This window comes from Manis javanica, chromosome 11 (genome assembly GCF_040802235.1).
Source record: "Manis javanica isolate MJ-LG chromosome 11, MJ_LKY, whole genome shotgun sequence".
Taxonomy (NCBI): domain Eukaryota; kingdom Metazoa; phylum Chordata; class Mammalia; order Pholidota; family Manidae; genus Manis; species Manis javanica.
In genome coordinates this window covers 29601206-29628314 of record NC_133166.1, presented here as the reverse complement: position 1 = coordinate 29628314, position 27109 = coordinate 29601206, and the positions used below count along the sequence as shown (strand labels likewise).

General features: G+C 39.0%; 1 protein-coding gene across 15 annotated transcripts in view; it reads left to right on the top strand.

The window, feature by feature from the left end:
- The first annotated feature begins 10316 nt into the window (after positions 1 to 10316).
- The window catches only part of STK33 (serine/threonine kinase 33), a 197635-nt gene continuing 180842 nt past the window's right edge, over positions 10317 to 27109 (top strand). For 3 of the 15 annotated variants that reach the window (XM_073216137.1, XM_073216138.1, XM_073216134.1), the window contains exon 1: positions 10330 to 11068. Coding sequence is in view for 3 of the 15 variants with exons in the window: in XM_073216136.1 (XP_073072237.1) it covers positions 14094 to 14105 (12 nt within the window). In the remaining 12 variants the exon portion in view is untranslated. Of the gene's footprint in view, positions 11069 to 11146; positions 11294 to 13834; positions 14106 to 27109 lie in introns of those variants that run through there. The other 12 variants (XM_073216129.1, XM_073216130.1, XM_073216136.1 and 9 more) reach the window with 10 other exon arrangements.

Genomic DNA, 27109 nt, shown 5'->3' with positions numbered 1-27109 from the left:
GCACATGTGGCCTATGGACTTTTTTATCCCCTAGACAGTATAGGCAGATTTTCCAGGGTCTGATAAAAATAAGTCTAAATAAACATTACAATTGGATGGGAAAAATGGAAGTTCCTATGGCCAGGATCCTCACCTGACTCTAAACTACTTGGTGATGTAATTGGCCTACTGCTAGGCTAATGATTCCACACCCATTGTCAATGAGCTGTTAGTGATTGAGTCACTGTATAAAGAGCAGAAATGAGGTGGACCAGGGGCTTGCAGACATTCTAGTGCTGGACCTACCATGGTGAGAACAAAGCCGGGTATAAACCCTTTTACCTGAAGAATGTTCTGTTGTCGTTTCTTGGTCTCACTGAATCCATAGTGAACCTGCCAGGGCTGAAATCCTCAGGCAGGACAATTGGCAAAACCTAAATAAATATCTAGTTAGATGTCTATAAACATATGTTGAATCCACTAACTGTTAAATTTATAACAATTTCATTAAAAAACCAATTCATAAGTTAGAGCTTTTTATGTCATAAAAATTCTATATACATGAGATACTTGCTAAGAAACCTGAGCCAATTTTAAATGAAGTGAATTACTCCTAGCCAAGTAATGTAAAAAGCAAAATTATAAAAACAATCTAGATTTATTATAGGTTGTAGGTGTATTTTAATGTTTGATGAGTGTGCAGGTCCTCCTAAAATAAGAATGCCTGGACTTTGTATGACAGATGGTAACCATACTTATTGTGGTGAGCATTTCATAATGTATATAATTTTTGAATCACTATATTGCATACCTGAAACTGATATAATGTATATTAAAAAAAGAAGAAGAATGCCTGGTCTCTAGGAAGAGCCCTCATCCATGGGCCCTGGAGCTATGGGGGTGAGGACCTTATTCTATAGACATAACCCCTGAAGGCCTTGCACAGGAATATGGTTTGGGAACTGAGAGGGTGTAACCAGTCCCTTGAGGCTGCTTTCCTACTGTGGCAGAGACTGCTTATGGTTGCTAGTATCCATTTTCTCCTCAATTTTAGTAGTAACCCCCTTCTCTACCTTCATGGTCTCTGCTACAGCTGGATGGTGTCTTATGAATAAGTTCTAGCCAACTGTTATGAGAAGCAGTGGTGTATACAACTTCCAGGATACAGGTTTTTAAATTAGACTGCTCATCTTCCAAATCCTCTCTCTTTACCCTTTCTCCAGACAGGAACTCAGATAAGCTACCAGTCATCTACTTCACTCCTTAAGGTGAAGGTGACATCCTAGTAAATGGTGAAACCAGAATAGAAAGTACCTAGGTTCTTTTGACATTCTCATGAGCAGAGCCATCTACCTACCATGAACTGCTTACTTACCTCTTGGACTATTACCTGAGAAAGAAATGCAATTTTTTAAAGCTCCTTTATTTGGGGCCTTTTTTGTTGTTACAGCAGCTGAGCCTATACTCTAATATACAAAAACAACAGACCTTTATTCACCCACTGGGCTGAGAGGATATTCTTAAGCTTCCTGAAAGTTTACTCCTGGCCTCTGGCTCTTCAGACTCAGCATTCATAGAGAAAATGATTTCTCCATGGTTCGAAACACAAACACCACAGACTCAGCCCTTCCCCAGCATAAGGACTAAGGCCTGGCACTGGAGGAAGCTGCTGTCCTCATCTAAGGCTCCTCCCACCACTGTTCCAGCGAGTTTCAGGTGTGGAGTGGCCCACTGACAATGTCACTTCATGATTAAAGCTGTGCCAGGGCAGTGCCTCTGTGACTTTTTAAATTTGTTTATTAGCTTAATGGAGCATTCATCCTCTCTTTCCTATATGAAATGTATCTCTGTGTAACCAAATAGTTGATGAGAAGTGTCTCTTTCAGAAGGTTCCAGCTAATAATTGAAGGGTTGACAGATTGGGATATCACCATTTTGCAACCCTAATGAATTAAGGGATCTAGGCAGTGACCATCCATGGCTACCCATATTACTGAAAGAGAGACCTCCAGACATTACATGTCTCCTGATTGAAGAAGACATCACCTCTGAAGTGTCTCCAAACAAGTAGAATCTAATCAAGCCTCTAGATCTAAGCAACGGCTTACAGATGTAGCTTCACAGGAAATGCAAAGGATAAAGGAATACCTTAAATGGTATCACAAAGATACAATCGGCAAAATCCAAACTATGAGAACTCATAGGACAAGTGACCTAGTTTCGTCAACAAATATATTGCAAGAGGGAAAAAGTTGAAATGGAGAAGAAACCTGTAGATTCAAGTGACTTAAAGAGCATGTAAACCATTTGCAAAGTGGAACTTATCTTCATCTAAGCCATCCTAACAAAACGTCTCAGCTCCTGGGCACCAAACAAGTAGCAGGAATGTGAAGGGGTCCCTAGTTCATTGTCCTTGTTGCAGTATGCTAGAAGTCCGATAGGTGGCGCCAGAAGCACTCATTTATTTCTACGGAAAGTCTGGAAAGCGTAGGAAGGACTAACGCCAGGGAGACATTTGGATGAGGAGGAGGATATTTGTAGTCTTAAATTGTCTCTTTTCTGACTGCTCATTAGTTGTGAGGGAGAAAAAAATATGCAATAACTATACAGTGGAGAAATCAGACAACACCTTGACTGTGTGATCAAAAAAACATCACCAATGAGGGACTAATTGTGTGTCCAGAAGTGATACACTGAGGACATAACAGCATTTACACAGTATTGGGCCAGGAATGCATAACCTCAATCTAATCACGGAGAAACATCAGACAAACCAAAATACGAGGTATATCAAAGTCAGAGGACAGGGGATTTGAATTTTTAAATATGTCCATGTCACTGACAAAGAAAAGCTATGAATATGTCCCAGATTAAAAGAGGCTAAAGAGACATGACAACTGAATCCAACACCTGAGAGCATGCTGGGTCCTGTAGTTGGGGGAGTGGGAGTGGAAATGCTATAAAGGACGTTACTGGGTCACTGACAAAATTGGAGTATGAATAATAGATTACATTACTGTATCAATGTTAAATATTACTCTAGTTGATAACTGTGCTATGGCTATACAATAGAATATCCTTATTTGGGGGCAATATGCACTGGAGTATTTAGGAATAAAAGGCTGTAGCATATGTGATTTACCCTCAAATGAAGCAGATAAAAAACTGTGTGTGTGTATAATTTACATTTTCATTTGATATATTCATATATTTAAATTAGAAAAATACATATACAAAGCTATGTGCATATATAGATATAACAGTGAATGGGGTAAAATGTTAGTAGGTGATTCTGGATAAAGGATATATAATATTCTTTTTACTATTTTTTTGCGACTTTTCTAGACATTTGAAATTATTTTCAAATAAAAACTTAAGAACTAAAAACAAAGGGTGGTGTTCCAGGCACCTCCTCTGCACACCCCTCTTCCTGTTGTGCAACAGTTTAGAGCTGGTGTGTCCTGCCTTATTTGTGCCTGTCTTCTGCTGTCTTCTCTGCTTCAATCATTTCTCTTTGGAAAAGACTGTATTTGGCTTCCACCTCAGAGGCTGAGGCCTAAGCTAGAGGGGGTGGAACTGCTATTGTCCTTAGCTGGAAAATGTTGCTGAAGCCTCCATAAGGGAATGTGGAAAGGCGGTGGAGGGCTGGAGTGTAGTCTCCACGCCCACTCTGGCCTCTGGGGCCTGAGGGTATCTGTGAGGTCAGCTTGTTGCAAGAGGCTCCTGGTATTTCAGGACCTCAGCTGGACTCGGTGTAGCAAGAGCCTTGGTAGTAGCGGGAGAGGGAGGGCTTAGCTAGCCTTTCTGTCTGCCTACAGTTTCCTGGAAATGACACAGTCCTTCTCTCCTGAGTCTGGCAGGATGGACAGTCCTGACTTTTCAGCAGTCCTTCCAATCTTCCAGTGATTTACTTTGCATTAAATCAGCAAAACTGGGTGTCAGGTGATGAGAACATTTGCCTTAGATCTGCCCCTGCACTTGTTCCTAGGATGACTTGTGGTGGTGCTTCAAGGGAAGCCAAGGGGCTCCACACCCTTCACATATGAGTAAAAGGGACTTTGACCCTCCCACAGCTGGGGCCTGGCTGGGCCTGCTCCTTATCCACCCCTCCTCATAGGAAAGGGAGGTTGATCTTACAGTCAACTGGGGAAAAATGAGGAGGGTCTGGACTAAGGCTCCAGTTCCCTTTACTCAACTTGCTAGCCAAGCAGAAAGAGATTACTGCCTCTTATCTGAGTTCGTTAAGTAAAATTCTGGACTGTGAAATTCCTTAGACTTAGCCAAAAAGTCTATGAGTTTGGATGAGCCAATCAAACTTCCAAAAAAATGGTGTTTTTATCACTAAACCACCACAAGACTGATTATTAGCTTTAGTTACTTTTTTGGCCAACTTGACATTGGGGAACCTTGAAGACTGAGGTAAGGGCTGCCTTGCACTCATAGCAGTCCCAAGTAAGAGAGGCAGTGATGCCCGGTGGTTAGGAGCACAGACTGGACCAGAACAGCCTGGATGGGATTCATATGTACTAGCTGTGTGGTCATGGACAAGCCACTCCAGCACACTATACTTCTGTTTCTTTGTTTGTGAAGTGGGGATAATGATAGCACCTACCTCATGGAGTTGTTATGAGGATCAAATAAGTTAAAATACATTTGGGACAGTGCCCGGCACAGAGTTGATGATGGTAGGTGAGTTAGTATTACCTGTATTTTATGAAAACAAAGAAGCAAAGATGCTGGCACTTTCTTGGTTATTCAGGAAGGTGTGACAGAAGTATATTAGGACTGCCATCTGCAATAATAATATGTAATCAATTATAAGAAAGAACCCAATTTCAATTTCAAAGAGTTTAAAAAGTGAAAAAAGTGTGGTTTTAGAATCCATGAATTATAAAACATTGTTTTTACTTTGTTTTTGAGATATAATTCATATACCATAAAATTCACCATTTTAAAGTACAATGCAGTGGGTTTTAGTATATTCACAAAGTTGTGCAACCATCACCACTGTCTAATTTTAGAACATTTTTGTCACCCTAAAAAAAACCCCATACCTGTTAGCAGTGACAGTCCTAGACAACCGCTAATCTACTTTTCTTACAGATTGATTTGTCTATTCTGGACACTTCATGTAAGTTGAAAAGTACATTTTACGGACTTTTGCATCTGGTTTCTTTCATTAACCATGTTTTCAAAATCTATCCATGTTGTGCCATATATCAGTATTTCATTCCTTTTTATAAAATGTCCAGTTGTGTGGACATACCATTTTTTGTTTATCTGCTCATCATTTGATGGCCATCTGGATTCTCTTTTTGGCTATTATGAATAATACTGCTATGAATATTCATGAATAAGTTTTTAGTGTGGACATATTTTCAATTCTCTTGGTTTTACTTAGGAGCAGTCATATGATAACTCTATGTTTAATCATTTGATGAACTGCCAGATGACTTTCCAAACTCACTGTACCATTCATTGTATATTTCCACCAGCAATGTGTGAAGGTTCCAGTTTTTCCATATCATCACCAGCATTTGTTACTATGACTTTTCTATTATAGTCATCCTAGTAGGTGTGAAGTAGTACCACATTATGGTTTAGACTTATATTCCCTGATGACAAATGATGTCAAGCATCTTTCAAGTTCTTACTAGCCATTTGTATACCTTCTTTGGAAAATGTCAATTCAAATTCTTTGTCCATTTTTGCATTTGATTATTTGTCTTTTTACAGTTGAGTTGTAAGAGTTTTGAACATATTTTAGCTTCTTAATGCTTATCAGATTTAAGACTTGCAAATATTTTCTCCCAGTTTGTGAATTGTCTTCATTTTCTTGATAGTGTCTTTGGAAGCACAAAAGTTGTAATTTTGATGAAGTACAATTTATCTATTTTTTCTTTGGTTCATTTTGCTGTAGATGTCATATCTAAGGAACCATTGCCCAATTCAGTCATGAAAATTTATAACCATATTTTTTCTGAGAGTTTTATAGTTTTAGCTCTTACATTTAGGTCTTTGATCCATTTTGAGTTAACTTTTGTATTTGATTTGAGGTACAGATCCAGTTCCCTTCCTTGCATGTTGATACCCAGTTTCCCCAGCATCATTTGTTGAAAAGACTATTGTTTCTCCCATTGAATTGTCATGGCACCCTTACCAACTGGTCAATAATGCATGGGTTTATTTCTCAATTCTATTCCATGTTCTATATGTCTATCCTTATGCCAGTCTGACAGTCTAATTATTGTAGCTTTGTAGTGAATTTTGAAATCAGGGAGTGTTAGTCCTCCAACTTAATTCTTTTTTAGATTGTTTTGCCTGCTCTGGGTTTCTTGGGTTTCCATATAAATTCTAGGATCATATTGTCAATTTATGCAAATGAAGCAGCTGAAATTTTGTAAGGATTGCATTGACTATAGATCAATTTGAGGAATATTGTCATTTTAACAATGTCAAGTCTTTCAATCCATGAAACATTAATTTTGGTGTGTACTAACCTCACTTCTATTAGTTTTATCTGACAAGGCTGGGTCAGATATACACAGATCAGACAAACTGAGTTAATTGTCAAATGTTTATTTCATTTTGAGCTATGGGGTTAAAGTACAGTTTTACTTCTGTCAATGTAGAGAAAGAGAAAAGTGGAGAGACTTGCATAAACCTGTAGAGCCTACAGTAATCAGAGACAGATCTTATTAGGAAAAAGTTACATTTTGCATTATATCACTTTTCAAAGCCATGTTCCCATTTAAGAAATCTTAATATAATACATAACAATCTAAACACCTCTGAATTTATCTTATAAAACTGAGAAGTTACAATTTTTTTTGTAATGTAGAGTCTCTTAAAAATCTTTTGAATAACAAAGATAAATTTTAATTAATGCATAAATTAACTGCTTCTTGGCTTAAGAAAACTAAAGTCCATCCCTTTCCCTTCAAATTTTGATATTTTTACCAAGAGAAGAGGGTCAAAAAAACTTGGAACAAACTCTACTAATTGCTTCTATGATTTGTTATATAGACAAAATTCAAATTCTGATCTCTCCTCTTTAAATGTCAGGTAACTTGATATTACATTGTGAAATGATGTTCTCATAGAGGGTTTAAATAAATAATGTAGCACTTGTTGCCAGTAGTAACATTAATAATTATAAGAATGTAATGAGAGCAGATTGTTGTGTAGTCATGACCCCTCCAATAGATTGTTTCCTGGCCAGTATCAAGAGTTTGTCATGCTGGTGGTCATGGTGTTGCAATTCATTATTTCACTGAGAGTTGATGACTTCAGCTGTGGTAACTAGTCATAATATTTAATGTAGCTGCCTTAAGCCACTTGAAAACTACAAAAAATCTTTTGCCTAAGGCATTAACTTCAAGGGTTCCCCAAGAAAACCCAGTGCCTCTATAAACATATTTTAGGGAGTTGTGTTTTATTTCCTGTGTAGTTTCTTTGATTCCTCTCTACAAATGTTAGTGACATTTGCACATTAGAAATACTTGTCTGTTTGTCAGTGTACCTACCTATTTATCTATCCATCTATACTTTACCATGTTCTACAAAGTCTTCCTCCTTCTCTTCTTTCTTTCCTTCCTTCTTCCATTCCTTCTTTCATTTACTAAGGGCATGATTTTTATTAAATAGCTACTAAGTGTCAGGTGCTGTGCCAGGCACTGGAAGCAAGCACAAAATAAAAAGAGTCTGGGTCCCTATTGGCTTGAAGCTTAATTTCTGGTGAGGGAAGAAAGAAAATAAACAAGATTACTTTCGATGGTGTGAAGTGCTCTAAAACAACAAAGTTAGGTAATGTGATAGATGGCCTGGTGGGACTATTTTAGGTATGGGGTTCTGTGGAGGCTTCTCTGAGGAGGTGACAAGTGAGCTGAGATCTGAATAATGAAAAAGAACCAGCCTTGTGGAGGTATGGGGCAGAGCTTCAAAGGTAGAGGAAATAAGAAGTGCAAAATATTTGAAGCAACTTAAATACAGTGAACACAATGAAAAAATAGAAAAAGATAAAAGCAGAAATGAGGGAAGATGGAAGAGAGAGAATAGGAGAATGCTGTAATGCTGGTTTGTAAGCCATAAATTTTGACAGTTATTACAGCTGAGCTGCAAATTTGGTTCCTATCGTCCTGGAAGCAAAGGTGAAAAGGGAAATGTGATCAATGTCATGGCTTGCTTTTTCATAATGGAAAGAGGTGGAAAAGATTTTTTTTTTCTGACATTCAGGATTGAAATTCATTTCTTGCATGGAGGTTCCTATAAGGGCCAAAAAAAGATTGTATGAGTCACTAAATGTATGGTAATTTGGTACAACAGCTCGATAAACCAATTAGATTCATTTTAGTTGCAATAACAGAAACTCAGCCTCACAAACTAGCTTAAGCAAAAGAGGGCACTTTATTGTAAAGATTGAAATATTACCTGGAATTCAAAGGCAAGAAAGCAGCTCATTTCAAGAAATACTGCGGGATAGAAAGCTGTCAGAACTTTCTTGGTCTCTTTTCTCTTTGTGGATCTTTTTCATCCTTCCTGTTCTTTTCACATTTTTCCTGCATCTTGGTTTTCTGCATTTCTCCAGTCCACATGGTAGAAAAAGCATGTCTGTAGATTTCTGTGTTACCATGTTCTATGTTTCTAAGTTAGTTACCTAGAGAAAAACTGAAATTGCTCAGTCCTAACTCCAAATTCCTGGGAGAGGGATGTGATTGGCTTGGCTTGAGTCAGAGACCTTCTATTGGAACAATCATTTGTAGCCAGATGGCCTACTTACCTTGTTTGAGGATCAAGGGCTCTGTTTCCAGAAAAAGACATTTGGCCATGCTGCTGTTTTTAAAATACAATTTATTTGTCTAGGAGTCAAGAAACCATTTAGTGGGTATACACCAGCATTTAAGAGATTTAAAAAAAGAGATAAAAAGTATCAGGGTGTGATATAAAGCATGTGTATAGATAATATTTTATAAAGCTTATTTCAGTTATTAAGTGTAAGATTCATGTGTATTGGGATTATGTAAAACATAATTTATGTGAATTATGGTCCAAAAAGTTTGAAAAACACTGGGATGGACAATCTGGTAGGATTCTGCTATGGAGATGTACTAAACACCATTCTTAAAATAATCCTTCTAGTATATGCAGAGGTGTCATGAGTATTTTTTTTTAGCACTCAATATAAGCAAATAACATAAGGGTAAAGCATGACTTTGTACAGGTAATTTTGCAAGGATGAAGAAAGTGGTACAAATACACAGCTTTTTGATGTCTGACTTAATTCAGGATAAAATATGGTTCCCAGCCTGGCTTGGGATCAGACTCACTTGAAGACCGTTAAAAATGGTTTCATGGGATCTATCAATGAAAGTATGAACTATGAATCTGTGGTTAAACACAAAAGAAACAAACAGAACTCACCTGATATGCAGTCAGGTTTGAGACTCACTGACCCAGAGACTAAAGGAGGGATTATCTCCTTTCAAACAATTCTCAGTAACTACACTTTCCCTCAACCAGGATTTTCATAGGTATTAGTAATTGGACAGTTCAAAGTTATTTCTTGGTAAGGATCTGGAGTGTAAGGCTTTACAGCTGTTGACTAAAGGCAGATCCATACACTTCATAGTTCAGTGAAGCAGATGGTAAAGTTTATCTCCTTTTGTTGGACATTGTGGCATTAAAACTCATGCTTGGATGGGAGCAGGGTTGGGGGGCAGGGTCAGAGAGAAAATTCTTGCAGGCTCTTTCAGACTCTCCTTAGACAATAATTCTGTATTTCACCAGAACAAAGGTCAGTCAAGACCCAAAAAGTTTACAGTACAGGGCATGGATGGGATTGTTTGTGCTTGGAAAATTTGCAAAACTAAAGTAGTCAGAACCTAACATGGCCATTTTGAGTTTTCGGATGAACCCTGACAAGATGACCTAGTTGCCAGATACACACCTACCTCTAAGCAATAAAATTAATCGACCTGCTGTACCAAGTTATTGGGTATTAAGTGAATTTTAGAGATATCTGCCTGAAATAATTAGCCTAGTATTAGGAGACTTGAATTTCTTCCTCATAGTCGCTAGAGACCAGGACCCACCTAAACAGAAGCCATTCCTAGTTCAAGTCAAGAAATACATTAGCGTACAGCTGGAGCCCATATGTGTAGCCTCTGTTGTTGCAGAGGGCTTGCATTTGCATGGTTACACAGGGGGTTGTGGCTAAAAGATATTTCTGGGAACTGTCATGTGGTCAGTCAGGCGTCTTCTTGGGCCCTCTGTGGGGACAAACATCCTCACCACAGGCCTGCTCCCAGCACTGATAAGACGGTTCATTTTGTCGTTTTAGGCCGGCTCTGTACCGACGGCAGTGCAAAGCTTGCAGCCCCAGCTCCCACTGGCTGGACGGCGAGACTTCGGGCCCCGAGTGAGAATACTGGTCTGGCCATCACCTCAGTACCATGCTATCACTGTTAGGACGTTTTAATGTTATGGATCATGTGGCGGCTTCTCTGTCCCGAGACAGGAGTCTCAGGTCCGTCCCTAGGAGGATCTGCTAGCGGGGACGCTACGGAGCGCACCGGGATACGCGGGCACCCCTGTGCTGCCGGCGCCTCCTCGCCAGCCCCGCCGCGGGGAGAAGAGGCTTCGTTTCAGCGATGCACTTTGTCCCCGCGCGGCCCCCGTCCACTCCCTACGGCCGCTCCGCCGGCGGCGAAGTTTTCCCAGGGGCAGAATTCCGGGCTTGGCAAACAACAGCAGCAAGGGGCCCGCCTGTCAGTGAGTGGCCTCTGGCGGCGCCGCGCAGGGCGGGCCCCACGGGAGGGGGCGGGAGCGGCCCGACCGTTGCTATGGCAACGCGCCGGCAAAAGGGCCTCGGGGCCTCCACGTGCGGGGTTGGCGGCGCCCAGCCGCGGAGGGAGCGGGTCGAGGCCGCAGACCCTTCCAATTGTCTACTGGGGTCGAGCCGTTGGCGCCCCATTTCCCCTGGGTCTGGTGTTGGGCGATCCCAGGCCGCCCTGGTTCATCTCCACTTCTCGCCGCCACCCCTTCTTGGCAACTGAACCCTTTTTAAAGTTTAAAGCCAACTTGCTGTGGGGTAAGTGTGGTTTAGGAAAAGTAACAACCTTAAACGTATAAAGTTGTTTTTTTTTTAACACCCCTTTCCCTTTTTTAGTCTCCTAAGAGCCTGGCACACAGTAGGACCTCGTTACATGGTAGCTATTTCTTACAGCACCTGGAATAGTCCCTTGCACACAGTGGAGGAGACTAGAAGAGGAGTTAGTATGGCGTAAGAGTAGCCACTTAGTGGCTGTGTGGACAGGTAATTAAAGCACGCTGCCTCTGTGTCCTCAAATGTAAAGGCAGATTATAAATTTCTCACAAAGTAGTGGCTTGAAGGAGCCTGTATGTGAAGTTGCTTTGTGAACAGTAAATGTAAAGTACTTGGGAGTTAGTTGTAAGCATTATTTGCATGTTATAAATGATTTGATACTACTTGTCCCGCATCACCAGCTAAGGGACCCTCTCTTCTGTCTGACCACCGAACAATCGCGGTATCCAACCAGGAAATGGGATGGTCATGTATTTGAGGAGGGATCTGTGAATGGAGAGAAACATCAACATTCCTTATTTTGTACAGTCTTTCAGGCCTAACGCTTCAAATTACAAACAATATACAGATGTTTCATATTTAAATTTCTAGCCCATGTGAATGTGTAGTGTTCATATCTCAGTGAATCATAGCATCATTCATCTAGTTTGCAGCCAGAAATCTTGGACTCATCCGTAACACCTGCCACCCCCTCCCTCCATATCCAAATAATCATCAAGTTATGTTCATTTTATCTTCAAACAAGTCTCAAATCCATCCATTTATTTCTGTCCCTACCACTGTTACCCTAGACAAGCTACCATCTCTTGCCCAGTCCTCTGTAGTAGCCTCCTTGGTCTAAAGGTATTCGCCTTATCCTTTTTTTATTCCCATCTGTCCTTTGCACGGTAGCAGGAGTTACCTCTTTAAAATTAAAATTTGATTATGATACCCGTCTTCTCCCCTACCTCTCTGCTTAAAATCTGGCATGACTTCTCATTGCTCGTTGGTTAAAAATGTAACTTCAGTGTGGCCTATAATTGGGTGACTATATACTTTATCATCCAGACTGAGACAGTTTTGAGAGTAAAGGACAATGATATTATTTACACTGGGACTGTCCCCTAGGCAAACTAGGGCAAATGGTTACTCTATAAGGCCCTGTGGCATCTTCCTCTTCTTCAGCCTTATCTTACACTAGGCTCCCTGGTTCTCTGTGTTCCAGTTACATTGGCTCTTTGAGTCCTTTGTCACCATTTTCCCTCCTACTACAGAGCCTTTGCACACGCTCTTGTCTCTGCCAGAAAGGCTCTTCCCTCTTCTCTTTAGTTAACTCTTGCTCATCCTTCTCATCTTAGATCAATTGTTTCCTCAGGAAAACTCCCTCTGACCACTCTGTCTAGGACAAACCCTCTCAGGGTCTAGGCTCTTCTGACACCAATAATCTCTCCTTAGGAGCAGCTGTCACAACTGCAGTTTTATTTGTCTGTGTGTCTGGCACATACAATCTAGTTAATAAGTACTTGAATGTTTGAATTATAAGCATTTTCCCATGTCTTTACATAGTCTCTGAAAATATTACATAGTATTTAAGAGCACAGACTCCAGAGTTAGATGCCTAGATTTGAATTTCAGCTCTGCCACAATTCCTTATCTAAGACCTGAGGGGCTACTTGTATTTTAAAATTTAGAGTTTTTCAGATTATAGAAAGATAACATGGTGTATATAGTGTATCATTTCTAGTGTGGTCTGAGGTAGCACCCTATATCAAACACATTAATTTTTCTTCAGTAAGATGACTTCACTCCATGTGGGATAAATAAAGACTATATATAGTTTTGTATCAGTTCAGGTCAGGTTTTGCCAACAAATAAGTTTGCTACAAATTCCTGAGAACACTTGGTTTTCAGAGCTTTTTGGACTTTAGAATTTCAGATAAAGTGCATGGGAGTCTGTCCCAGTATATCTTTGAGCCAATCACTTAGCTTCTTGGTGTCTCAGATTCCTCAACTGTAAAGTGGAGATGATACTAGCACCTACCTAACTCACAGGTACCATTCTTATTGCTGTTAGGAGTAATGTGTTACTATATGTTAATTGCTTAGAGCAATGAATGGTCTTTAGTCAGTGTTATAGAAGGGTGAGCTCCTATTACATCATTTTTATTGGCTCCATAATAATCCACACTGTGGACAAACCAAAATTTATTTGCAATTTACTTATTGTTGGATGTATGTATTTCAAGAACAAAAATGTAGAGATGAACATCTTTATACTTAAATCCTTTGATTAGATTTTTGATTACTGAAGATCAAGTCCTAAAAATGAGATTACAGAGTCAAATGGCAGGATCATTGTGAATATTCTTGAAATATATTGCCACCTTCAGAAAGATCATACCAGTTTACCATCCCATCATCAGTTTTATGACCCCTGTGTTAGCATTACTATTTTTTAAAAAATCTTTGCTGTTTTACGTAAAACATTACTATTTTTAAAAAAATCTTTTCTGTTTTAGGTAAAAATAGTACCTCCTTATTTTATTTCAGTTTTTCATTATTTATGTGTTTAAATATTAAAAAACCTTACTGGTAGCTATTAGGTATTTCTTTTCTCTGCAACCTGAACAAACCCTATGATGATTTTTGTACTGGAGTCTCAGTTTTCTCTTATCAGTTGTTGAACTGTTTTGATTTGTTCCTCCCCCAGCCCAGCTGGGAGCCAGTGTGCTAGGCTTGGGCTGGACTTCGTTGGATAAGGTATCCCTGGAGCTTGGGCAAGTTCTTACTTGCCTGCAGGCTGCAGAGCAGTGTAGAACTCAGCGTTTCAGAGGCTGGCTGGGTCTTGGGGAAAATCTGAAATCAAGACCAGGCTGACAGTTACGTAAATCTTCAGTCTAACAGGACTTGGAAGAAAGAGGGTGTCCAGGTAGGAGGCAAAGGACCAAGGCAGAAGAAAAGGATTAAAACCCTGAAAACTGGGAGAGAAAAGCTGTAACCTCTTTTTTGTAAAGACCTTGCAATTTCTTGTATGGATGAGGAGGTGAGTGCAGGGGGTTGGGGGCTGGGGGAACACAACAGCATGGATGTGTGTGTGTTCTTGATAGAGTAAGGACATTCACCCTTGCTTGTCATGTGAGAGTATTTACCCCACAATTGCCTTTTCATTTGATTTATGATGGTTTTAGAAATTAGGACAATTTTTTGTTGTCTACCTATTAATCTTTTCCTTTTTGATTCATGCTTTTATGCTTAGAAAGTCCTTTCCATGCAGAGACCAAATAACTACTATCTACATTTTCTTTAAAATGTTAGTTTGTGATGTCAGCAAATCATGGAAGAGTTAATGAAAGTAAGTAAAAGAGAGTTGAGTATCAGAACTTCCAATCAAAATACTAAAAGATGATGATACAAAGGGGGCTATTCATGTCATCTTCATGTCTTCTTAAAGATGGAAGAAGGAAAGGGCTTACACTGCTCAAAGGGAAATTGAGGGAGACTGTTTCTGACTGTCACACACTGTGGGCTTATTCAGAGACTTTCAGAGGTGTCCTGAAAAAGTAGAAGATGTGATCTCTGAAGATACTTTCTACTTCTTTTATCCATCTGATGATCCTATTTTGTATTTCAAGCACCCACAGTTGTTAGATACCAAGAAATAATTTCTGTTTTTAAAGAGGCTTTAAAAATGGAAACTGTAATATAAAATTAATTGCTGACCTTCTTGGCATTGGTAAATTAGTATGCTTTAGGATGTGCTTCAGAAAGAATTTCCATTTTTACTGAGTTCCAGTATTTATGTTTTGCTTGGATCTGTCATAGGGTTCCAGAATTGAAAGAGTGCACAACTTACTGTTAAGCTTATTATATCTTTTGTTAGTTTATGAATTAAAATAAATCATAAGGTATATAAGAAGCTAATCACTTCACAAATTCCTGCAGCTTTATCAATCTGAGGTTTTATTTCAGAAAGGTTCAGGTGAGGGGTAGTAACTTTTATATTAATCAGATATCCTTTTGACTTATAATGGACTAACTTTCTTAATACCCATTGAACTGTTAGTTTAAATATCACTGAGGATGCGGTAGTACATTAGGAATAAAGCGAAAAACAACTTTCTGTTGATGAAGATAAGTTGATTTATAAATACTGTTACCATTTGCCTTGTTTTTTTAAATCTACTTTAGATAGTAAACATCACTATTATAAACATCCATTCAACAAATATTTAGTGTTCCTTTAATGTTCCAGGCACAGTTCTAAAATATTGTATTATATTTTCACTTGTACATTGTGTACAAGTTTTCTTGTGATTCAATATTCTTAACATGAGCTGTGTTTATTTGGAAAAACTGGTCATTTGGAGTCACACATATTCATTCAAGGAATCCAAGAAAAGACTTGTAGAAAATGTTTCTAAGGTTGAGATGCTGGTAATTGGAAGTTCAGCTCCATTCCTTTGTCATCATCACAGTGGAATGCCCATCTGCAGTGACAGAGCTTGCTGGGAGAGACTCCATTTAACCTTCACCAGAGGGAGCTCATGTGAAGCTCGGGTTCCTATGCCTTAATTCTTCCAAATCTGTTTGCTGTTAGCAAATCTCACATAGAGGCTCTTATGTCCGCTCAAGAGGGCTCAGCTTCCAACCAGCTGAGTTCTTGGGAAGAAAGGAAATATTTATCCTTGGACGTTTTTCATGGAAATAAAATTAATTTTTCCTCTCAATCTTCTTTATGCTGGTGTTCAGTTTATAGTAATAAAATTCAAAATTTTTCATATTTGTTATTATGAAAACAAACACCAATGTGCAATAGTGATTTTCAAGTTACCTTAATTGCTTTTCTGTCGTATCTCTTTGATGGTGCATGTATAATGTGTACACTTGGCTTCTTTTTATAGCTGCACCTCACTTTTTTTTGTTAAGATGTAATTAACATACCATAAAATTCATACCTTTAAAGCATATAATTAAGTTTTTAGTGTATCACAAGGTTTTACAACCATCATCAGCATCCAGTTCCAGAATGTTTCATCACCCCAAAAAAGAAACGTTACATGCATTAGCAGTTGCTCCCTATTCTCTTCTCCCCCATGCCCTGGCAAACAATAATCTCTTGTCTCTCTGTGGATTTGCCTAGTATGGACATTTCATACAAATAGAATCATATAATATGGGGCCTTGTACATTTGGCTTCTTTCACTTAGCATGATGTTCTCAAGAATCATTTGTGTTGTAGTATATATCAGTACTTCATTCCTTTTTGTGACTAAATCAAGTTCCATTGTATGGATATGCCATGTTCTATTTATCCATTCATGAGTACATGGCCATTTGGGTTGTTTCCTCTTTTTTTTTTTTTTTACCATTATGAATATTGCCTAAGGTTTTTGTGTGAAAATATGTTTTCATTTCTCTTGAGTATAGCTAGGAGTGGAATTGCTGATCATATAGTAGTAACTCTACGTTTAAGGTTTTGAAGACTGGGGAATTGTTTTACAAAGTGGTTGTACCATTTTACATTTCCACCAACAATGCATGAGGATTCTTATTTATTCATATAATCAACACTTGTTTACTATCTATCTTTTTTATTATAGCCATCCTAGTAGAGGTGAAGTGGTAAGTCACTCTAGTTTTGATTTGTATTTCCCTGATGACTAATGATGCTGAACATCTTTTCATGTGTTTATTGGTCATTTGAATATCTTCTTTAGAAAAATATCTATTTAAATCCTTTAATTTTTATTTGGATTGTCTTTTTATTGTTGAGTTATAAGTTCTTTATATATTCTGGATATTAGACCCTTATCAAATATATGACTGGCAAATATTTTCTCCCGTTCTATAAATTGCCTTTTTACTTTCTTGGTAATGTCCTTTGAGGAGCCTAAGTTTTTTAGTTTTATGAAGTCCAGTATATTTATATTTTTCTTTGGTTGCTTGGCTTTTGATGTCATATCTAAAAAACTTGCCTAATTCATTAGGAGAATTTGACCTTTATGACTTAACTCATCAGGTCATGAAAATTTACTTACATATTTTCTTCTAAGAGTTTTGTTGTTTTAGCTCTTACATTTACATCTTTGATCCATTTTGAGTTAATTTTTGTGTATGTGTGAGGTAGGTGTCCAAATTCATTCTTTTGTATGTGGATATCCAGTTGTCCCAGCACCATTTGTTGTACACCACATATTATTTGTTCTGAGTCAACTTGTGAGTCATGTTTTGGGGAAACAAAATTTGACTGATTCCTTGCCACCTTAGTTCAATGCCACCATCCTACACAGAAAACATTCTAGGTAAGTGAACATTTGTACTGCTAGCTAGGACTTTAGGTTGAAATTTCTATATGGGCTTGTAACTTGCTGAACTGGCTTGTAGGGGATGTAAACTTTTGGGCTGCTTCCCTTTCTAATCTATCTTAAGGCCTCTAAATGGACCCATGTGGCAGCTGCCTTGCCATCTTTTCTTAACCTGATTCCCACTTGACCTTCTGTGGCAAGGGAAAAGCAAAGGAGAGATTGCTTCCCTCCAAGCTGGAGTGGCCCCAACATTTTCCTTACCGCCATATGGGAGGAACAGGAAGAACCATGTGAACCTTTCTACAAAGAAAATGGGGTGATCCTCAAGGGAAGACAGGACTTTCATCTCTTTGTACCTCATATTAAAAGCTCCTCTCTCTGGAATCGTGACCATTGTTGAGTCTTGGCTGGTTTCAGACTGCCTTTTCCTTGGACTGGAATGATAGGGAAGGGAGCTTGTATTCCTCTCAGAGGTTCAAGTGTGCAGGTGGAAAAAGCATAGGGCTGGGGTCAGGCACACCTAAGTTCAAATTTTGGCTCTGCATCTCCATGTTCATTCAGTTTCTTCACCTGTGAAATGAGGTTTATAACCCCAATTTCCTAGGACAATTATGAAAAGTGAAGTATCACATGTAAAGCACCTAACAAATGTGTAGCTCCTTAGCAAATGCTAGTTTCCCTTCTCTCTTTTCTAAGTTTTCTTGGAAATTTGTACAAACACTTTTTTCTGAAATACCCCATAGAATCTTAGAATTGAAAAGGGACCTTCATCCTCATGAGCATAAGACTTTGCTGAATTGGTCAAAGCTCTTTTCATCTTTATTTACTGATTTGTTCAGCCACCTAGTACTGATCACTTACTGCATTTTAGACATTGCTCTCTGTATCTGTCATAAGTTAGTAGAGGTGAGAAGACAGGTATATGACACAAAGCCTGGCACATGGTTGTTACTTCATTCATCCTTTACTTTCCTCATTTGATTCGTTCACTTACTACATTATAAGCCAGACACTATGCTAGATTGTTAGAATACAAAGATAAAATATTTGAGGGCTCACCGTCTCTTGGAGGGAAGCAAACCAAGAAATTATAATATCCTGTGGGAGGTGGTATAAGACACATACATGGGTGCTATGGGAGTTGAAGAGAGCACTCCTTGTCTGCTTGGGAAAGCCAGGGAAGGAGGAGCAAAGCAGAAAGAAATTTGAGGTGGAATAAATAGCAGGCCAAAGACTGGGAGGAGAATATATAGGTTGGTAAGGAAGTTGACCTCTGGGGGAGTAATCAGAGACAGTGACCAGACAGGATAGTAGAGTCCGGCTGACAAGAGCCTGCCATTCTGGGCTGAGGTTTGAGGTCAGTGTTGATGGAGAAGACAGAAGCACAATCTGTAGTTGAGAATTAACACCTATCGTGGTTTTATTATTCTTATTCTAAGCCTGGCTTTTAAAAAATCCTTTCTTTTTTGTCTTTTGTCTTTAGCATTTTCTCCAAGCATCTGCTATTTTTGGCTTTTGCCTTCCTGATTCTTTTCACACAGCATCCTGCCACTTTGATATTGTCCTGGGTCACTTGCCTGTCTACTTTGGGGTTACATACCTCATGGAGGGCTCCCTCTGTGGCTGTATACTTTGTCAGGAAGGGTCTATCTCCTGTTTGCCCCAGGTCTTCGTAATAGGAAAGACCTATCATGTTGGCCAAGACCTAGTAGAGAGAGAGCTATAGGAGAAGGGCCCAGGTATACAGGAAAGACCCCTGAACTAGAGATACTGCCCTCTGGTGCTTCTGATGTTGACACCATAGTCACTCACGGATTGGCTCTGTCACAGGGTGTCTCTCAGGTCTTTCTTGCTTTGCCTTATCAGAGTAACTGAGGGGTTGAGTGGCCCAGCAGCTCACGAGTGTTAGTCTTGTTGGTGGCAGCTATCCTCGGTGTACCCAGTCACTTATCCCCTCAAGGCACACCCTAAGCTGGCCTTTCAAACATGAACGAACATGTTTGAATTTCTAGGGGTCACTAATGTAGGACTTTATTCTGAGATCCTTTCTACATTATAAATCATTGAAGAAACTGGCCATGAAAAGAAGATTGGTTGGGGTGGGAAGGGAGAAGGCAGGATATGATAGCTGTTCTCAGATATTGGAAGGGTTGTTCAAGTATAGTAGACAAGGTGCCAGATTTTGGTCTGGAATTTTGGCCCTACCTCTTACTAGCTTTTTTTCATTTAAAGTCCTTTAAATCTAAAATAATTCTGTGATTTTAATAAATGTAGAAGGCAGTGGCTCTGACTCTGCTGATTAGATCTGTACTCTTGAGGCAGATTGGCAACATTTTAGCTTTTTGAGCTCAGCCACTTGTGAACTGAAATTGTAATAGCTGTATTTGTTATACTCAGAATTGAATGAGTTATTAATAAACCATTCCTTAGGCCCATATTATCTCTGTTTTACAGACTAATTTTTTTGAATAGGGTTTCCTTAATTGTATCAAATGTTTCATTCCTAGAACGCTTCACATGTCTGATTGGTATAATCTCCAGGGAAACTACACAGTCGTAGTTACATCTAGTATTCTGATTTCATTTGATTCTTTGGATGAGATTAAAAGTGATTTATTTTAAAGGCTATGACTCTTCTCTCTATACTTATGCTTATGGCAAATTTAGAAAGTTTCAGTTATATTACATTACATTACCTGTATCTCAGATAATTTAGGTTGTAGACTAGTATGCTAGGATATCTGAACTTCTTTCAGAAAAAAATTTTTTTCATCACCTTCCCTCCATTTTTCTTATCACTATTAGCCATTTCCACAGTACATGTCAAGATTTGCTCCTTAGAAAGCAGAGGTTCTTCAGTATGACTCTACCAAATATCTGTTTCCTAGTGAATAAATGTTGGTACTAATTTGTAGTGTATGACTTTTAGTTCTAGATGCCATTATTCAATAGGGATATTGGCAAATTGAATTTCACGCAGGGCAGGGTGAAGGGCTCGGGACAGTGACAGGTCTCTAAATAAAAAGAAGAACAGCTGAGGGTATTGGAGATGTAGAAAAGATGGCCAGCCTCTGAGAAGCATGACCAAAGGGACACAGGCTTATTTTCTTCATATCTAGAAGCATGAAGCCTGTTAAAGAGAGACAAGGCATATCAGTGAGAAGAACAGACTGGACATGAGCTGTAGGAAGATTTATGGGGAAATAATTTTGCTTTGTTATGAGGAGAAACATTCCATCATTGGCATCCAGTGAAAGGAGCTTCTTGGGGAAAGTAAAGAATGGGTTCCTTGTCCTTGGAAGACTTTTAGTAGTGTCGTACACGTCACCACACATCAGACCTTCTATGGAGGAAATTTTATGCTGTGCCAGATGTCCTTTGGTGTACTTTCCAGTTCCTGGATTCAGTGGTATTATAATCACTCCTGTTACTATCATATGGTTACTTCTGCATGCTAGGTTTTGCTTTAATGATTTATGATTTTATATTCCTGAACATTCCTTAGCACAGAAGGCTGTGACATGGTGTATAAAAACTGCCTAACATTAAGCTTTAAAATAGATAATTCACAAAGTAGATATGTGTTGGGAGCAAACCTGTGGGCCTTTAGGCAGACTCGATCACAAAAGCCTTAAGACAACAGCAACCTTTGAGTAAAGTCTTTCCTGTAAAGTCAGCAACAATGAATCCATCCATGCGTTAGAAACAAGTTTTCCCCTATTACCAAGAAACGCATTTAGTGAACTCCTAGGTTAGAGCTAGTGGTTAGGCTACCTCGCAACATGTGTTTTTTCTGTCCTTTGTTAATCAAGAAACACCCTCTGTCCCAGGGGAAAGCCCCTCCCTTAAAACCTCCCTCCCAAGGGCCCCCACCCCCAAAATGGCGAACTCCCCGCTTCTCTTCCGGGTCCTCCGTTCCCGCCGGCGCCAACCAAGACCCAATCACCCCTCTACACCTCCCCGCCGGCGCCACCTAAGGTCCAGTTATCTCCTGACCCACCCCTTACTTGCTAACCTGTATAAATTGAGCCTGCAAACACTAAACTGTGCCAGCTTGATCAGACATCCTGTCTTGCTGGTCGTTCTTTGTGTCCCTTGCCTCTCTCTTTTTTTTTTTTTCAATTCTCTCCTCCAGGTCGTCGACCCCTGTTGATAGTCCTGCAGGTCGGGACAGATATATACCACAGGCATATATATATTTATACACATACACATACATCTGTTTTGTGTGATTGAGTTATGCTTTTCATAGTTTTGTCCTCTGTTTCTAGTGTTATAAAATACATGCTTTAGAGACCTCTGAATCTCATAAGAAAATGTTTTTTTTTTTTTTTTTTTTTCTCTGTTAACTTTTTTTTTTTTTTTTTTTTTTTTTTTTTTTTTTTTTTTTTTGAGAGGGCATCTCTCATATTTATTGATCAAATGGTTGTTAACAACAATAAAATTCAGTATAGGGGGGTCAATGCTCAATGTACAATCATTAATCCATCTCAAGCCTAATTCTCGTCAGTCTCCAATCTTCTGAAGCATAACGAACAAGTTCTTACATGGTGAACGAATTCTTACAGAGTGAATAAATTCTTACATGGTTAACAGTACAAGGGCAGTCATCACAGAAACTTTCGGTTTTGATCATGCAATATGACCTATAAACCATCAGGTCAAATATGAATATTCATTTGATTTTTGTACTTGATTTATATGTTCATCCCACATTTCTCCTATTATTATTATTATTTTTATTTTTAATAAAATGCTGAAGTGGTAGGTAGATGCAAGATAAAGGTAGAAAACATAGTTTAGTGCTGTAAGAAGGCAAATGTAGATGATCAGATGATCAGGTCTGTGCCTATGGACTAAGTATTAATCCAGGCTAGACAAGGGCAGCAAGACATCCACGGATGCAGAAGATTTCTCTCAAAGCAGGGGGGGTGAGGTTCTGAGCCTCACCTCTGTTGATCCCCAAATTCTCACCTGATGGCCCCCCTGCGACTGTGCCTGTCTTAGGTTGTTCCTCCCTTGAGGAATCTTACCCGTCTCTGGCTAACCAGTCATCTTCCGGGGCCATACAGGGAAATGTAAAGTTGGTAAGTGAGAGAGAAGCCTTATTGTTTGCAAAGGTTAGCTTTTTACTTCTTTGCAGATTTATGCCCTGTGGCTTCTATGCCCAGCACTTGTCTCGAGGTATCTTTACCACCTGGAGGAATTATGATACTCGGTAAATTCGATATGAGGCACGAATTCTATTTAAAGTTTGTAATTAGGAAGGAAGAAGAAAAGCTATAGATGTAGCATATGAAGGAAACTTGGGAGGATTGATTATTTCTTTGACATATCTTCTTGTATTGTACCTTAAGTATGTATAGGTTTTAAACTACTAACTAATTTGCACACACATATTAACATAATAGGAATATGGTGACATAAACAAAGCAAATCTATAATTACCAGCCATCTCCAGTGAAGCCAAGAAAACCATTTAGGCACCCTAGGCATTTGTGAAAATTTATCTATGATATGATGGATATTTTCCAACTGTACTTGAACCATCAGACAAATTAAAGCAGCCCATTTCTGGGATCTGTTCACATCCCATATGTTCTTTTAACCATAGATAGTCTATAGTCATGAGATTTTGGGGTGCTACAACTTGCACCCCTCCCAACTCCTGGTTGAGTTCCAACAGTACAGATCCAGTCAAATTCGTTGTCTCACTGTATGCACATGCCAGCCTAGACATCTCCCTCCTCCTTCTTATGGCAAGTCCAGGAGACGGTGGGCTGGATGCAGCCACAACCGCAGCATCGTCCGGATCCCTGTGGAGGCTTTTTTGATGATCATCCCCCGGCACGAGTCCTCCAGAGAGTGCTGATGCCGGAAGCTCCTCCTCATATCGTATCTTAGTTCATTTTCTGGGTATCCAAGCTAGGCCTTGATCTTCTGCGTAGAAACAAACAGACCCTTTGCCCACACTTTGACATGCCCTCTATACCACTGTGCAGAACTCATTGGAGGTCAGCACACAGTAACTGCTTTTTTTTTTTTTTTTTACTTAAGAGAAAGGAATATTATCAGAAAAGAGTACCTCCATAGCTGATCATCTGACACCCTTTAAGTGATCAACATTAAGGATATTTAAAGCATGCGTTGATCTTTGATTTACCAATAGTTTTATCCTGTTAAGGAGTAATCCCCCTTTTCTTTCTTTCTTTCTTTTTTTTTTTTAAAATTTTTAATCTACACTTACCTGAAGAATACTATGTTTACTATGCTCTCCCCTATATCAGGTCCCCCCTAACAACCACATTACGGTTACTGTCCATCAGCTTAGCAAAATGTTGTAGAGTCACTACTTGTCCTCTCTGTGTTGTGCAGCCCACCCTCCCCTTTCTCCCTCCCCCCCATGCATGCTAATCTTAATACGCCCCTTCTTATTCCCCCACCTTATCCCTCCCTGCCCACCCATCCTCCCCAGTTCCTTTCCCTTTGGTACCTGTTAGTCCATTTTTGGGTTCTGTAATTCTGCTGCTGTTTTGTTCCTTCAGTTTTTCCTTTGTTCCTATACTCCTCATATGAGTGAAATCATTTGGTATTTCTCTTTCTCTGCTTGGCTTATTTCACTGAGCATAATACTCTCCAGCTCCATCCATGTTGCTGCAAATGGTTGGATTTTTCCACTTCTTATGGCTGAGTAGTATTCCATTGTGTATATGTACCACATCTTCTTTATCCATTCATCTACAGATGGACATTTAGGTTGCTTCCAATTCTTGGCTATTGTAAATAGTGCTGCGATAAACATAGGAGTGCATCTGTCTTTCTCAAACTTGATTGCTGCGTTCTTAGGGTAAATTCCTAGGAGTGGAATTCCTGGGTCAAATGGTAGGTATGTTTTGAGCATTTTGATGCACCTCCATACTGCTTTCCACAATGGTTGAACTAATTTACATTCCCACCAGCAGTGTAGGAGGGTTCCCCTTTCTCCACAGCCTCGCCAACATTTGTTGTTGTTTGTCTTTTGGATGGCAGCTATCCTTACTGGTGTGAGGTGATACCTCATTGTAGTTTTAATTTGCATTTCTCTGATAATTAGCGATGTGGAGCATCTTTTCATGTGTCTCTTGGCCATCTGTATTTCTTTTTTGGAGAACTGTCTGTTCAGTTCCTCTGCCCATTTTTTAATTGGGTTATTTGTTTTTTGTTTGTTGAGGCGTGTGAGCTCTTTATATATTCTGGACGTCAAGCCTTTATCAGATCTGTCATTTTCAAATATATTCTCCCATACTGTAGGGTTCCTTTTTGTTCTATTGATGGTGTCTTTCGCTGTACAGAAGCTTTTCAGCTTAATGTAGTCCCACTTGCTCATTTTTGCTGTTGTTTTCCTTGCCCGGGGAGATATGTTCAAGAAGAGATCACTCATGTTTATGTCTAAGAGGTTTTTGCCTATGTTTTTTTCCAAGAGTTTAATGGTTTCGTGACTTACATTCAGGTCTTTGATCCATTTTGAGTTTACCTTTGTATATGGGGTTAGACAATGGTCCAGTTTCATTCTCCTACATGTAGCTGTCCAGTTTTGCCAGCACCATCTGTTGAAGAGACTGTCATTTTGCCATTGTATGTCCATGGCTCCTTTATCAAATATTAATTGACCATATATGTTTGGGTTAATTTCTGGGGTCTCTAATCTGTTCCACTGGTCTGTGGCTCTGTTCTTGTGCCAGTACCAAATTGTCTTGATTACTATGGCTTTGTAGTAGAGCTTGAAGTTGGGGAGTGAGATCCCCCCTACTTTATTCTTCTTTTTCAGGATTGCTTTGGCTATTCGGGGTCTTTGGTGTTTCCATATGAATTTTTGAATTATTTGTTCCAATTCATTGAAGAATGTTGCTGGTAATTTGAGAGGGATTGCATCAAATTTGTATATTGCTTTCGGCAGGATGGCCATTTTGACGATATTAATTCTTCCTAGCCATGAGCATGGGATGAGTTTCCATTTATTAGTGTCCCCTTTAATTTCTCTTAAGAGTGACTTGTAGTTTTCAGAGTATAAGTCTTTCACTTCCTTGGTTAGGTTTATTCCTAGGTATTTTATTCTTTTTGATGCAATGGTGAATGGAATTGTTTTCCTGATTTCTCTTTCTATTGATTCGTTGTTAGTGTATAGGAAAGCTACAGATTTCTGTGTGTTGATTTTGTATCCTGCAACTTTGCTGTATTCCGATATCAGTTCTAGTAGTTTTGGAGTGGAGTCTTTAGGGTTTTTTATGTACAGTATCATATCATCTGCAAATAGTGACAGTTTAACTTCTTCTTTACCTATCTGGATTCCTTGTATTTCTTTGTTTTGTCTGATTGCCGTGGCTAGGACCTCCAGTACTATGTTAAATAACAGTGGGGAGAGTGGGCATCCCTGTCTGGTTCCCGATCTCAGTGGAAATGCTTTCAGCTTCTCGCTGTTCAGTATAATGCTGGCTGTGGGTTTATCATATATGGCCTTTATTATGTTGAGGTACTTGCCCTCTATTCCCATTTTGCTGAGAGTTTTTATCATGAATGGATGTTGAATTTTGTCAAATGCTTTTTCAGCATCTATGGAGATGATCATGTGGTTTTTGTCTTTCTTTTTGTTGATGTGGTGGATGATGTTGATGGATTTTCGAATGTTGTACCATCCTTGCATCCCTGGGATGAACCCCACTTGGTCATGGTGTATGATCCTTTTGATATACTGTTGAATTCTGTTTGCTAATATTTTATTGAGTATTTTTGCATCTACGTTCATCAGGGATATTGGTCTGTAATTTTCTTTTTTGGTGGGGTCTTTGCCTGGTTTTGGTATTAGGGTGATGTTGGCTTCATAGAATGAGTTTGGGAGTATTCCCTCTTCTTCTATTTTGTGGAACACTTTAAGGAGAATGGGTATTATGTCTTCTCTGTGTGTCTGATAAAATTCCGAGGTAAATCCGTCTGGCCCCGGGGTTTTGTTCTTGGGTAGTTTTTTGATTACTGTTTCAATTTCTTTGCTTGTAATTGGTTTGTTTAACTTTTGTGTTTCTTCCTTGGTCAGTCTTGGGAGGTTGTATTTTTCTAGGAAGTTGTCCATTTCTTCTAGGTTTTCCAGCTTGTTGGCATATAGGTTTTCATAGTAGTCTTTAATAATTCTTTGTATTTCTGTGGAGTCTGTCGTGATTTTTCCATTCTCATTTCTGATTATGTTGATTTGTGTTGACTCTCTTTTTCTCTTAATAAGTTGGGCTAGAGGCTTATCTATTTTGTTTATTTTCTCAAAGAACCAGCTCTTGGTTTCGTTGATTTTTGCTATTGTTTTATTCTTCTCAATTTTGTTTATTTCTTCTCTGATCTTTATTATGTCCCTCCTTCTGCTGACTTTAGGCCTCATTTGTTCTTCTTTTTCCAGTTTTAATAATTGTGATGTTAGACTATTCATTTGGGATTGTTCTTCCTTCTTCAAGTGTGCCTGGATTGCTATATACTTTCCTCTTAAGACTGCTTTCGCTGCATCCCACAGAAGTTGGGGCTTAGTGTTGTTGTTGTCATTTGTTTCTATATATTCCTTGATCTCTATTTTGATTTGTTCATTGATCCATTGATTATTTAGTAGCATGTTGTTAAGCCTCCATGTGTTTGTGAGCCTTTTTGTTTTCTTTGTAGAATTTATTTCTACTTTCATACCTTTGTGGTCTGAAAAATTGGTTGGTAGAATTTCAATATTTTGGAATTT